General features: G+C 38.9%; 1 protein-coding gene across 3 annotated transcripts in view; it reads right to left on the minus strand.

Annotated features, from left to right (window-relative positions):
- LOC127436897 (receptor-type tyrosine-protein phosphatase zeta-like) overlaps positions 1-11,137 on the minus strand; it is a 51,606-nt gene extending 40,469 nt beyond the window's left edge. For 2 of the 3 annotated variants that reach the window (XM_051691390.1, XM_051691389.1), the window contains exon 1: positions 10,882-11,136. In XM_051691390.1, coding sequence (XP_051547350.1) covers positions 10,882-10,990 — 109 coding nt within the window. In that variant the 5' untranslated portion in view covers positions 10,991-11,136. Of the gene's footprint in view, positions 1-10,881 lie in introns of all 3 variants that reach the window. The other variant, XM_051691388.1, reaches the window with a different exon arrangement.
- Between the last annotated feature and the right edge of the window lie 3,900 nt (positions 11,138-15,037).

The following is a 15,037-nucleotide window of genomic DNA, read 5'->3' on the forward strand; positions in this document are numbered from 1 at the left end:
GTGCTTCTATGACACTTTCGACTCATGTGTCGACTCGCCTGCTCTTCAGGACTCGTACCCCATTCATTTGCATCGCAAGTGCAACGCTCAATCAGTTGAGCTACCGCACAATTTGATCACACTTGAACAAGCTTGTAAATATAGTTGGTTATGTACAGCAAGCGTTTAAACGTATCACCTTACAAGTTATTCACTATAGTAAAAGTATTTTGATGTCGTGAGCTAGCATTGTTTGAGGAACAGGGCAAAGTGTTTATGAACTGATATTCTGCCGTTTTATTCGTGATTTGTGTGAAAGTGAATAAAAGTCGTTGTTGTAGCGCATCTAGTGTTCATTTCACCAGGAAACAGCTGCAATAAGTATAAAAAGCAATGTAAAATCTCCTTTTACAAAAATGTACTGTATGTATGGTAAAGTGATTCTATTAGACCACACTGAGTGAAACCCATTTTGGTTTAATTTAGAACCTCTATTTTATGTTTGTACTTTAAAAAAATTCATTTCAAATGAATGTTAGCATTTCACATTTAACTTTAATTGAATGCCATTTTACAGTGTGGGGTATTAACATATAACTGCAGCATATAACTTGTGAAAGTGTAAAAAAGGGCACTTTAAAAAGAAATCGGATGATTTAAGTGATCAGTATCGGCCTCAAATGTCCTGATCGGTGCACCACTAGTTTTTAAGTATATGCCCTTGTGGTATATTTGCTTATGTACATAGGTTGCGCTACAAAACATTTTTATCTGTCACTCTGATGGACTGAATGCTTTATTGTATTACATTAACACACTAATCATGCAGTTACACACTAACATAATGACTGATTTATGCAGTCATTAATTCAGAGACCTTCTCCTCAAAATCCAAACACAACTGGTCAAAAGAGACGCAGTTATTGGTGATGGCACTTGTTATTACAGATCTTAATACAACCAAGCAATAGACAGGGCACACACACACAGTAGGAGTGTGTGTGAGAGAGACAGTGAAGTCAAAACTGATGCAGTTGGTTAAAATGTTTTTCTTTTTTTTATCTGTCAAAATGACAGACAAATTGGTAAATGACGAGGAATTTTCGGATAACGCAACCCCTGTGTATGTATGACGTAGAGACAGAGAGAGAATCCACATATAGGATCCTCCATTTACAATGCATATCTTCATGCATGAGCGTGTAACAGGCAGTCTTTGCCAGCTGTTGTTTCAGAGGTCAGAGGGAAAATGACATGTGGTACGCGTGAGAATGCGGTGACTATAGCTGAAGGTAGTGATACCAGTGAACAGCTGGGGGTGTATACCTTCCCTGAGACCACAGCCTAGTTCTCATATACTGCCCTGGCTCCAAAAGTTCCAATAAACTCTGAAATTCACTTATCCAACTCAAAGTCTTAAGAATATCTTGTATCAATGCATAGTGGAGGTTCTGAGACTGACTGAACTGATCAAGGTCATGTTGTTTGGGGAGGTGGGGATTTCTCATCCTCATGCTACTTTTTTCAGGATACTTCTGTAAACAATTCACATAACTGGCTTGTACTGTACATCTTTGGCCCATTTCCCTGTTAAAAAATTAACTACATGCTTCTACAATTAGAAACTGACATCAGTTCATAAATAAGAGAAAGAGAGAGAAACAGAGCTCTTTAAAGTTAAAGAAAATATACAGACACGGTTCATAATAAAATGATAAAAATGTGAATTTTTACATTTTTAAAGAAAATGCAAGTGGTGCTTGCCAATGCAAAATACATCGGCACATTGCTAGGGTGTTGTTGGTGGTTCTTGTGGCGTTGCTACACTGTTGCTGAGGTGTTTTAAGGTGGTTGGTGCTATGTGGTTGCTAGGATATTGTAGGTGGTTTTCATGACATTGCTATGCTGTTGCAAAAGGTTTTCTGTGTGGTTGTTGGTGTATTGCCCTGCACTTGCTAGGGAGTTGTGGGCAGTTGTCATGGTGTTGCTATGCTGTTGCCTAAGTGTTCTGAGCAGTTGCTGGCATGTTGCTATGTGGTTGCTAGAGTGTTGTGGGTGGTTGTACTTGTGTTGCTATGCCTTTGCTGTGGTGTTCTGGGTGGTTGTTGCTGTGTTCTTATGTGGTTGCTAGGGTGTTGTGGGTTGTTGTCATGATGTTGTTATGTTGCTGCTGAAGTGTTCTGAGTGTTTGCAACTGTGTTGCTGGGCAGTTGCTAGGGTTTTATGGGTGGTTATCATGAAGTTGCTATGCTGTCGCCAAAAGTTTTCTGAATGGTTGTTGCTGTGTTGTTATGCGGTTGTGGTTGTTATGGGTTATTGTAATGGCCTTGCTATGCTTTTGCTGAGGTTTTCTGAGAAGTTGTTGCCATATGATTGCTAGGGTATTGTGGGTGGTCAACATGGCATTTCTATGCTTTTGCTGAGGTGTTTTAAGTGGCTGTTGCAGTGTGCCTATATGGTTGCTAGGGTGTTGTGGGTGTTTGTCATGCCGTTGATATCCTGTTGCTGAGGTGCTCTGAGTGATTGTTGCCATGTTGCTATGAGGTTACTAAGATGTTGTGGGTGGTCATCATTACGTTGTTATGCTGTTGCTGAGGTGTTCTGAATGGTTGTTGCCATGTTTTTATGTGGTTGCTAGGGTGTTGTAGGTGATTTTCATGACATTGCTATGCTGTCGCTAAAGGTGTTCTGAGTGGTTGTTGCTGTGTTGCTATGCGGTTGTTAGAGTGTTGTGGGTGGTTGTCATGATGTTGCTATGCTGTTGCTAAAGATGTTCTGAGTGGTTGTTGCCATGTTTTTTTTGCAGATGCTAGGGTGTTGTAGGTGGTTTTCATGACATTGCTATGCTACCGCTAAAGGTGTTCTGAGTGGTTGTTTCCATGTTTTTATGTGGTTGCAAGGGTTTTTTGGGTGACTGTCATAACATTGCTATGCTGTTTCTGAGGTGTTCTGAGTGGTTGTTGCTGTGTTGCTATGCAGTTGCTAGGGTGCCGTAGTTGGTTGTCATTTTGTTTGAATTTCATTACTCTCTCCTCTTCACCAACAGCTGGTGTGTGGTGAGCGTACTGGCGCACTATGGCTTCCGTTGCATCATCCAGGTGGATGCTGCACATTGGTGGTGGTTGAGGCGAACCCCCTGTTCACTATGAAAAGCACATTGAGTATAGTTTCAGAAAAACACTATATAAATGTAACGTTAATTCATTCATTCGAAAGAGCTCAAATCCTCATGATATTCTAACCCAAAACATTTTAGGTCCAACCTAGTGAATACTGTATTTTTGACAGCAAAAATAGATTTTGCATTTTACAATCACAACAAGGAAATTACATCAAGAATTACCACTGTGCCTGACAATATATAATATCAGCACAGCTGCTTGTGTTAATTCACAATGCTTTTATCTGGGCTGGTCACAGCATATCCGAGCAGGAGACGCTCTCCATTCACTCTTAGGACATGCCAAAGGAAACTCCTTGACAACAGACAGAACCTCCGGTGGCCTTGATCCATTGTAACTTCCTCCTCAGCCTCCCTAATCGCCACGGACAACAACGCAGTTCCAACTCGCGCTCAGTTCAGAAAGGGAAGCAAATTATCCAATTCAAAACTTTTCTAGATCCTTCCTCACTGCCTGTCTTTTGGAGCAAGCCATTGCCAGAATGCTGCCTTTTATGAATGTAGTAAACTGTGTGGAGTTTAGCAGAGTTCCAGTTCCACATCCTGAGGTCAAGAGGAAGAGATATTTTATTTTTCCATCAGCTTATACAGCCTACAGCCCTACTTAACCAGTTCTACTGTCTCATCTCTAAACATTTTCTTTAAAGGTGCAATATGTAACAATTTTCATGTAATATTCGCCTTTTTTTTTTTTTTTTTTGCTAATGTGTAAACGGCTTGCAACGCAACTTAAAAAATGAGCCCTTCCCGGACATCCTAGGTTGCCTATTAAAGCCTGTAGACTGATTTTCATGTGAAGGGAGCAGGCCGCTTTTGCTGGGAAAATCCAAAGGATGTGACGTTTATGCGTGCTCCGAGAGCCTTGCCTCCGTGCTTCCGCTATTCAACAGTGACAACAAACTGCAACACTACGTAACGTTATCTTAGAGATGGAATCCAGTAAACGGCCAGCTCCCAGCACAACACAGACTCCTACACAAACTCAGAGTAAGCCAAAAAAAAAAAAAAAAACATTTATCTACTGAATCCCGTCTGGCTAAGCGGGAACATGATCGTGGTCGAGCAAAAACTAGAGTGAACATCGGCAGGGCATTTGATTCCTAGAGGGACTTTCGTTCGGTTTTGGGGATCAAAACCGACCTTAAATTGGCATTCTTCTTATTGGACAGGTAAGCTTACATAACTGCAAAGCATGTGAAATATAGTGCCATAAGGACTGATCAGTGTAATTTTAGCTAACTTGATCTTGCCTGCTAACGCTGATGAATTACAAGCTACCTTGCTTCGTAACATTCAAATAATTTCAACGATCTTCTCTTTATACTAAAAGTCAGGTATACAGGATAAATTTAAGCAAATACACTGGTTTCTTATTCATAGTACAACATACGACATACATAACATACAATAGTGCAACATAACTGCAGTGCAACAGTAAACTGTCTGGTATAGTTCGGTAGTATGTAGCTGTATATGTGTATCAGTATGCTATGTTAGCTGAAAAATAGTTTTAGTTTAGTTTCAAAGTTTGTAGTAAAACAATCATACCTGTAATTGTAATTATGCTACCTCATCTGTCAGCATGATGCCAGTGAATCACGTTCAGCCTCTTTGTAAGTTACGTCATTGTTTTGGTCGATGCTCGCTCGCATCACTATGGAGTGTGTGCACGAGCACGAGCACAAGCAACAAGTAGCTGGCTGCAGTTCACTTAACGGCCACAGGTGTCATTAATAACAAGGGTTTCTGAATCTTACATACTGCACCTTTAAGGATAAAGGGTAAATTCTGCATCAAGAAATGGGGTTTTTAAACTATTCTCTTGTCTTCAAGAATACTTTTAATATTTCAGAGTAAAAGTAAAAAGTTAGGAATCTTGCCAAGTTAAAGGAATGTTTCAAGTTCAATACTAGTTGAGCTCAATCAACAGCATTTGTGGCATAACGTTGGTTACCACAAAAAATAAACTCGTCCCTTGTTTGTAAAAAAAGAAAGAAAAAAGAATACAATACAATGGAAGTGAATGGGGCCAGTCCATACCCATTAAAATACACATTGTTTTAAAAGTATAGCCACAAGATGTAAACTTTATAAGTGTTAACATGATTTTAGTGTCATAAAATCAGGGATTTACCAGCGTTACAGTGTTTACCAGATAACAGGGTTTACTGGCATTAGATCATCATGACAACAAACTTGTAATATTGGATTTAACTTTACACAGATGAAGTTAGTAAGCGATTTTCACACTAAAATCATGTTAACATGTTTAGTGCTTACCTCTTATGGCTATACTTTTGGAACAGTGTGTATTTTTAAGTTTATTGACTGGCCCCATTCACTTCCATTGTAACTTTAATCTAATCGCACACATGGAAAGCAATACGACCACTGAAAAAAGTGCAGCGGATATTGAATGAAATGAAGACGGCTGGCCATCTTGGTGCTTGCCCAGATTTGTTCTGTATGAGAGCTCCTGTTCAGAGGAGATTGTATTTCCGCAGTGGGGAACACTTCAGAACAAAAATGAACAGCAAGCACATTGTTTTAATGCAGGTTGAAAGAGATACAGTACTGGTGATGTACTGTTTTGATATGACTGCATCAACAATTCAGGAATGTGTTCCATATACCTGTGGCACCTTGTCAACAGGTATACTGTTATACTCATATCAGTCATTTTGATTATTTCAATAGAGCAAAAACACTGGTAAAGTCAACATGAAAAGGCGCTCGCAACCCATTTTACTTCCGTAATGTGATGTATTTCCAAGTGAACAGGACAAGAAGTTATATCATAGATTACAGTTACTGTAAACTGGAATGGCACCACTGGAATTTTCTAACCACTCCAACCACAGAAAAGCTTCCTTCCAAAGCAGCAGACATCAGGTTCCTCATGAATCTTTTATGGTTGATTAAATCTTATAATATCACCTGTCTAGTCCACTTAAAGGAGTAGTTCACCCAAAACTGAAAATTCTCTCATCATTTACTCACCCTCATGCCATGCAAATACAGATGTGTATGACTTTCTTTCTTCTGCAGAACACAAACAAAGATTTTTAGAAAAATATCTCAGTTCTGTAGGTCCATAAAATGCAAGTGGATGGTGATTAGCACTTTATAGGTCCAAAAAGCACAGACAGTCATAGTAAAAGTAATCCACATGACTCCAGTGGTTAAATGAATGTCTTCTAAAGTGATACAATCGCTTTGGGTGAGAAACAGATCAATATTTAAGTCCTTTTCACTTCCGGTTGCTCTCCAATGCGCGTTCATGAAAGGACCGAGTTCACGCTGCCTCTCACGTGACGTAAACGCGTTGGCATGTTCACGCGAGAACTGACACATGAGCAATACAACGGGAAGTCCAGCTCGGTTTATTTACAATAGAACGCTGTACAACGTGATGGGAGAAAGGTGCCTCAGGTTGTTCCTGGCAGGGCACTCAGCCATACAGGCTCCATATCATTAGGATTAGGGTGGGGACATCTGCTTCCTGCCAGAAACAAAGATTCACTGGTTTTGCTTTCATTTGAACATGCCAATGCACGTTACCTCAGCCCTCTCATGAATACATATTGGAGAGCAACCGGAAGTGAACATTTAGTGAAAAAGGACTTAAATGTTGATCTGTTTCTCACCCAAAGTGATTGTATCACTTTAGAAGACATTAATTTAACCACTGGAATCATATGGATTACTTTTACTACGACTGTCTGTGCTTTTTGGAGCTTTAAAGTGCTGATCACATCCACTTGCATTGTATGGACCTACAGAGCTGAAATATTCTTCTAAAAATCTTCGTTTGAGTTCTGCAGAAGAAAGTTATACACTGGCATGGAATTTTCACTTTTGGATGAACTATCCCTTTAATGTTTAGACCACCTCTATTCATTATGTAAGTCTCTGTTTGTAGGATGACATAACAGTACAACCGATATTGCCAGAGGCTGCACTTGATGCAGTCAGACTCTCTAAATGAACTGTAGCAGCTAATTGCTTTCGTTCTGCATAACAGAGCTGCAGACACACACAGACACAAGCCTGCAGTGGAGACACTCATTATCTGCGTGGAAAAGGGACACTGATCTGTAAAGAGATGCACATTTTGCCCTTTAAGTTTCATAAGGGTTTATAGGTAGATTGACTGTGGTTTAATTGTAGTGAATGTAGTGCATATTTTACTGTAGAAATCAGAAAGCAATGATTTAAAATAACATTCTCCCAACTCCAACACTTTTTATAATCATTTGTATGAGATGGCGAAATCATAAGATATCATACGACTTAGCTCGTACAAAACGGTATGACTTTTAAGACCAACCAATCAACAAATTACATTTCAAACTGACATTATACAGGCACAGGATAGTGTAGTTATCCAACACTATATTTTAAGAAAGGAAATGTCAGTGAACAAATATGGTTATTCATTCCATTTTTATTTATGCAATATAAATGACTGATGTATGTCAATAATAAGTACGCTTCCTTCATCTCGTTCCAAACCCAATGTTTTCTTTCTTCCATTATATGTACACACGTTACACTCACCGAGCACTTTATTAGGTACACCTGTACATCTACATATTCATGTGATTATCTAATCAGCCAATCGTGTGGCAGCAGTGCAATACATAAAATCATGCAGCTACAGGTCAGGAGCTTCAGTTAATATTCATATCAACCATCAGAATGGGGAAAAAAACATTATTTTGACCGTGGCATGATTTTTGGTGCTACATAGGTTGGTTTGAGTATTTCTGTAACTGCTGATCTCCTGGGATTTTCACATATAACATTCTCTAGAGTTTACTCAGAATGGTGCTAAAAACAAAAAACATCCAGTGAGCAGCAGTTCTGCAGAAGGAAGCGCCTTGTTGATGAGAGGTCAACGGAGAATAACCAGACTGGTTGGAGCTGATAGAAAGGCTACAGTAACCACTCTGTACAATTTTAGTGAGCAGAATAGTATCTCAGAATGCACAACACGTCGAACCTTGAAGCGGATGGGCTACAACAGTAGAAGACCACGTTGGGCACTTTAATAGGACCATAGTGTTCCTAATAAAGTGCTTGATGAGTGTATTTTCCAATTAAAATCATGGTTACGTATAGAGTACAAAAACTTGTACGAAAATTAGTTCAAAACCTTCAAATTCGTTCAAAACTATGTTTCTCTTTCTTCCATGGTATACAAAATGTTCCTATTAAAATCATGGTTAGGTTTAGGTTTAGGTTAGGGGTTAAACTTAGGTGAAACCGAAATAACATTGTTCATTGGTTTGTTTATTTTTCTCTATGGGAGTAAAAGTCATACGTTTTTGTACGAGACAACTCGTACAATTCTGCCTTCTTGTACGATTATTATGACTGGTTTTGAGACCTGGCTGCACACTCGAGGCAATTTCACTTTTTAAATGTCCAAAAAAACCAAAAACCTGCAGAGTTATTTTATACTAAAACAGGGTACGACTGCTGAATTTTAAATAGGCCACAACCCTCAATAATTAATGTGCATCTAACATGGATTTGCTTATCAGTGGAAAGGGTTTTGTAGAGCATATTCTGTATTAAAACAAGAAAAAATCCTTTCACAAAGGTACACTGGGTTGGTTTTAAATATGTCCTCTTTAAAATCTCTTCAGCTTTCTTTGGTAAGGTTGAGGTTTCTGCAGCCAAATACCAGTTAACCAAAGTCCATAAAAATTCAAACATGGAGGCATAATGGAGAACACAAAATCTTCAATAACTCTTTATATATTAAGAAACTTAATGAGATGCTCGGTCAAAAAACATCCCTAAAGGATATACTTAAGTCTGCCTCAGCCGAACATTTATAAGCTCCAAGAAAAAATATGAACTACAACAATAAGGAACAGATAACCTGTGATAATGAATTGCATTCGATTGTGTGGGTGAATCAATGAAAATCAATCTTTCACTGGCAGTCTCATTTGATAAAGAGAGACTAAACTGTGTTTTCCCGACCACCGCCCATACTATGGCTATTCTGTTGAGGTACATGACAGGGTCACCCTGGTGTGAAGCGATCAATAAACTGTTTGGTTGGTTGAACTGATGCCCCCTTCCCGGCACGTCACCCTGCGGGCTCCCTCTCTCGCAATCTCTCTCTCTCTCTTCCTGCTGCTGGTATTAACGGGTGAATGGGCGTCATAGAGACAAAAGCAGCACAAAATGGGCTTCCCCTGCCATCACATCCAACAACAGGGTGTAACAAGTGCCAGCAACCGCCTGTCATACACACTGACATAAACCTGACGGCACAACTGCTCATTTAACTCCTGCACAGGGAATAACTACAGTGATACAACATTTTTGTCTGATGTGTGCAAATGCAGACTGGACATTGGGTATTGTTGCAGAGCAGAGATCAAATTTGAGGAAAGGAGACTTCTAAAGCATATGTGTGTGTTTGACAGTGAGCACTGGGCCTCAGAGGTGCAGATGGCTTACAACACCACCAGTCAAACCATCAGATGGCCCAACACACTGCTTTATATTTTCCCCACCATGTCAAATTACATTTAATTCAGCAGGATGAACAAAGACAGAAGGATTAAAAGACCATCATATGATCAGATGCCAAATGCCAATAGCCAAAAAAGTCCTTGACTACAAGTAAACTAAATAGCAGGCACAACATTTCACCAAGGCAAAAAAATGTAACACTTCGAGAATTCGAAATAAGTTGACTGTAAATGTAGCAATACATTCATTCTTAAAATTGTATTTGTTTCTGAACAACGGAAACTATGCTAAATGCAAATAAGAAAATGCAACTGACCACATAATCATGCATAGTTAGAATAACTTTTAAGAGGAAGGAGAAAACACTTCATAGAGCTTTAGTTTTTGATGTCAAATGTTATGCATTCACTCAAACTCTACAGTACTTTGGCACAAATTCATCAGCCACTTGATAAAAGAGAGTCAAATTAGGAAGATGCCAACATAGACAGGTTATGTGGCATACCTTCTTCTTTGAAAACCATCATATGCATACATTTAAAGGTTTCATTTTAAAGACATTTTTGTTTACTTATGTACGATAACAATTTTGGTACTATGTTGCATCTTCCCTTAATGCCCAATAAAAAAATCTGGGTCCCGAAGCAAAATCTTTTGAGAACTACTGACCTAAATAACCAGATAAACATCTGCAATATGATAATTCAGCTCGACTTTATAATGCAGCAACAGACAGCATAAACCTCTGATTTATTCACTCAACAATATTAATAACTTCAAAAACCTGAGATTGCAATTCTTTTTATCCTAAAGGACTGAGAGGAAACACAATAACCTAAAAACTACCTACTAAAAATACCAAACATTTGGAACAGAATGGCCCATCCAAACTGTACTGTAAAATGCAGCAATACACTTAATATTTATTAATAAACCTGTTTTATGCACAAACATTCTAATATTTTTAAAACCTGATATTGCAATGCTCTTTGTCTAATATGACTGAGATGAAGCACAATAATCTAAACTTTTAGCAAACATATAAAACATCTGCAATATAATTTATTTATTTATTTTAATGCATGCATGCACAACCTGTAGGGGAAAAAAAAGCTCTTTACACAACTTCACGCATCATCCACTCGTGCCCAAAACGCAACATCTATTAAAACCTATCAATCACTCTAATGTATTTCGCACTTATTACAGTATTTATTTCTTACCTATTTGACAGATGAGCCACAGCTGCGCGATGAGCAGATGCGATCTGACTCTGATCACAAGCATCTTCAGTTTGCACGCGCTCAAGTTCAACGCAGAGTGAACGAGCATCTATTGATAACGCAATTACACTGCTATTGCACTGATGTTATCATGGGTCCATGACAGTGTTTCACTCAACCTCTTCTTCTTTCCCACGCCAGAGCTTCATTCACTATGATTACAGAGTGCGCGCGAGGACAGACGCTGCGTTCACGCGCCGCCCACTGTCCACACGCTCGCGCACAGTCAATCTCTGCTGTCCTTGTAACGGGATGCGCGTAATCATTAAGCGGTGCTTAACAATAACGCACGGTGTTTGGCTTGTCATAGTGGAATGCAACACTTTATAAAGGGCAAAATTTCATTAATCATAATACAATCTAGGCCGGCTTTTGCGACATGCAATTTGCATGTTTGCTGGTTTATGTGTAGACAGTAGTATGTGTGCATGCATTTCGATCATGCAGTACAATTGATTGGAAAGGAACTGCATGTTGAAAGCTTCCTGTTGCTCCATGACACACCTGTTGTTTTTATCAGTGCCCTAGACCAATATACAAAAATAAGATTGCCAATGAATTCAGATGCGATGCACTTTAGAAACATGTCTACGTATTTATTCTAGAAAAATCACCAGCAATGTATCTAGTGATTTCAATCATTTACTGTGATATTCCATGTTCAAGCATTGAACTGTTCTATATAGTATCACAATAATAATAATAATAATAATAATAATTTTCCTACACCTCTGAAATGGATTCTAATGAGCGCATCTGGTAACATCTTTGTGCATGAACCAAACCTCACAGAAACAATGTTTCTACACTCTGTTGTTATCCTTTCTCCTAAATTAACATAAGTTATGCAGGGCACCTACTTCACTTGCTGGACAGCTTTTATAAGGGCAAGCTTGAAACAGCTCCTTCTGCGTTCAGCGAAAAAACCCATAGTACATATCTGCTCTGTACACTCACAGTTTAGACTCAACACAGACCTGTTGATTATGAAGTAGAAAGAAACTTCCTATAGTCTCAATCTTTCAAATATGTTGCCTTTCTTGTAGCCTTAAACTATAAGTCCTGTAGCCTTGAGGCAAGAAAAATAAGGCTGATGCAATAATTTCAATTATTTTGAATAATGTTTAGTTCTGAGGGAGCTAAGACTAATGTCAACAATGCAGCGTTCTTTTCAACCGGTATACACACATCCTTTTTATAAAATGATCCACCATTCAGGGCTCTTAAGAAAAACAGTGACCTTGTCATCGGGATCCAGGTCTCATCTTTTCACCAAAAGCAGCAGCATTGTTAATTGGGTGCATTTGGATGACAATAATACACTGGGAGGGAGACAAAAGCCACCAAAAGGGAGACTCTGTGAAAGCTTTTGAAGACACAGAGAGAGCCGAGGGTCACACCAAGGCAACACGGCACTGGGGATTGTGTTGGTCGTAAATGTGAAGAGGAAGAGGGCGTGCCGAGATTTCAGCCAGTCAGAATGTACGGATTAGTTCCATGGACTCTAAACAACTTTGGAATCAAGAGCATCTCTTGTGTCTGTAAGATGCATATAGAATTCATGATGTGCTTTAGTGAAAGAGTGGGATCGTTTTACACTGAAGAGCATCAAGCTAAAGGTGCTATAAATGGCGTAACAACAATCTCACAGGGTCCTCCCTTATGAGGGTTGAATTCCTCTCGATAAGCATCTGCACTATGGGAGAGAAGGCAACTCATTAGTAGCACCAAAAAAAAAAAAAAAAACATTAGCTAGCAATGGCATCAAGTGACTTCAGGTTTTTCCCACCTTGGTTTGGTTTTTGTTTTTTTGTTTTTATAATGCAAAAGGTGGAATAGGGTCCTACCATTGAATAGGCTGAATCAAGCAGATGATTGGTCCACAGCTGGGTGTGTAGACGAATATCAACAACACTACCGATAGCCAGCTGTGCTGCCCAAGTTCAATATTCCAGGCATCCTGCCGCATATTATGAATCAATGCATGTAACAGCGAATCATTACAGTTGGTGTTAGAATGCCAGTCCCCATGGTTTATTTATCTGCTGGCGTTCAATGTCTGCATATTGTGATAACACCTATCTCTATGTTGCATTTGAAAATGGAAAACCTCAATAGTGCAGGAAAAAATAAGACCATATTTTTGCAATAGACTTGTCTACAAGTATAAAGCACTGAAAACTGGTCAAAAAGCACAATCTCTGGAATCAATAGAAGCCACGGGTTTGTCCCGTGAAGGTTTATTCTACAGGAACAGTCGGGTTGATGAGTATCCCTGGGGTCTTATAAAAGACATTCACAAATCTAACTCCATCCTTTTCTCACAGTGGACTGTGTCATTCAAGTAAGTCTCTGAAATGTGACATCAGGCCTCCTTGAGTCCAAAAAAGAGAGGGGCCCAGAGGAAGACAGCTGGGGGCTTTTTATCTGAAGCGCAATGCCAGCGACTACACAGATCACTGTCTCTATCTCCCTCAAAGAATCACACAGAAAAATCAAAACACATCTCACATGTACACACGGCTGAAAAGAGGGCCACAGTGTGTGACTGTAATCACAAGGCAGAGGCTCCACCTTTGGTTGAATGACAAATAATCCTTTAAACTTCAGAATCCTGAGAACAGTGCTCTTAGGTCACAACCACACTAATAGTTTGTTGTTGTTGTTGTTACATTTACTTCTCTCATCCACACAAGAATCCACTCAAAAATCAAACTTCATAATGCATCTCTCTTCTGACTGCCCTAGTATTCAAACTAAACTGTTGTCAACTTCCATGCAAGATTTTGTCACACCAACATTCAAATTTTGTCTTGATGAACTTTCTTTTTCTAGTTAGCTTTGGAGTTCTTTTACAAATATTTCACAGATGCATTTATGATAACTGCTTTGATGTCCTTTTTCTAGTTGGCATGCTAGTGGCACAAAGGCTTGTTCTGTTATTAATGAATGTTTTGACACTTGATACAGTTCTGAGTTAGTTTCATGCCTGAGAGAGACCCTTATGAGCTAGCATTTTAAAGTAATTTATCATGCTTTTCTGATTAAGATGGCCTTTACAGAATGCTAATTTGGTGATTTGATATGCCAGTTCCCACATCATTATCCATTAAACTATTAAAACTCTGTGGATTTTTGAAATCGCTTTGATCATTAATAGGTGTTGAAATTCAGAGGAATGCCTGAAATTATATGCCACACGTCTCAGTTCCTTAGCAACAGACAAACCAAAAAGAGAAAGAGAAAACTTGATGGTGGAGAGAAATCAAACAGCCAAGTGCTGACCTCATAATCATACCATGACAGATAATCAAAAACACAGGCAGAGAGATAAAAGAAACAACACTTTAAAGTCAACATAAGTGGAACAAAAAAAGGAAGGGCTAATCCAGTTGTTGTGATGTACGATATAAGAAAAAAACACACCATTTTAGAGAATACGTATCATTCATGTTAAAGGGATAGTTCACCCAAAAATGAAAATTCTCTCATCATTTACTGACCATCATGCTATCCCAGATATGTATGACTTTCTTTCTTCAGCTGAACACAAACAAACATTTTTAGAAGAATATCTCAGCTCTGTTGGTCCATACAATACAAGTCAACAGGGTCCAAAACTTTGAAGCACAAAAAAGCACATAAAGGCAGCATAAAAGTGATCCACACGACTACAGTGTTTAATTCCATGTCTTCATAAGGTATATGATAGGTGTGGGCGAGAAACAGATCAATAATTCAGTCCTTATTTCCTCCTGCCCTGTAGGTGGCGATAGGGAATGCAGATCGCCAAAAACAAAAGAAGAACTTTTAGTTGAGCAGAGAGCTTAGAAGGGCAGTTTGAAAGTGGAAATTAACAGTAAAAAAGGACTTAAATATTGATCTGTTTGTCACCCACACCTATCATGTCACTTTAGAAGACATGGATAAAACCACTGTAGTACATTTTTTGAGCTTCAAAGTTTTGGACCCTGTTGACTTGCACTGTATGGACCTACAGAGCTGAGATATTCTTTAAAAATATTAATTTGTGTTCAGCTGAAGAAAGAAAGTCACACATATCTGGGACAGCATGAGGGTGAGTAAATGATGAGAG

This window comes from Myxocyprinus asiaticus, chromosome 47 (genome assembly GCF_019703515.2).
Source record: "Myxocyprinus asiaticus isolate MX2 ecotype Aquarium Trade chromosome 47, UBuf_Myxa_2, whole genome shotgun sequence".
In the NCBI taxonomy this organism is placed as follows: Eukaryota; Metazoa; Chordata; class Actinopteri; order Cypriniformes; family Catostomidae; genus Myxocyprinus; species Myxocyprinus asiaticus.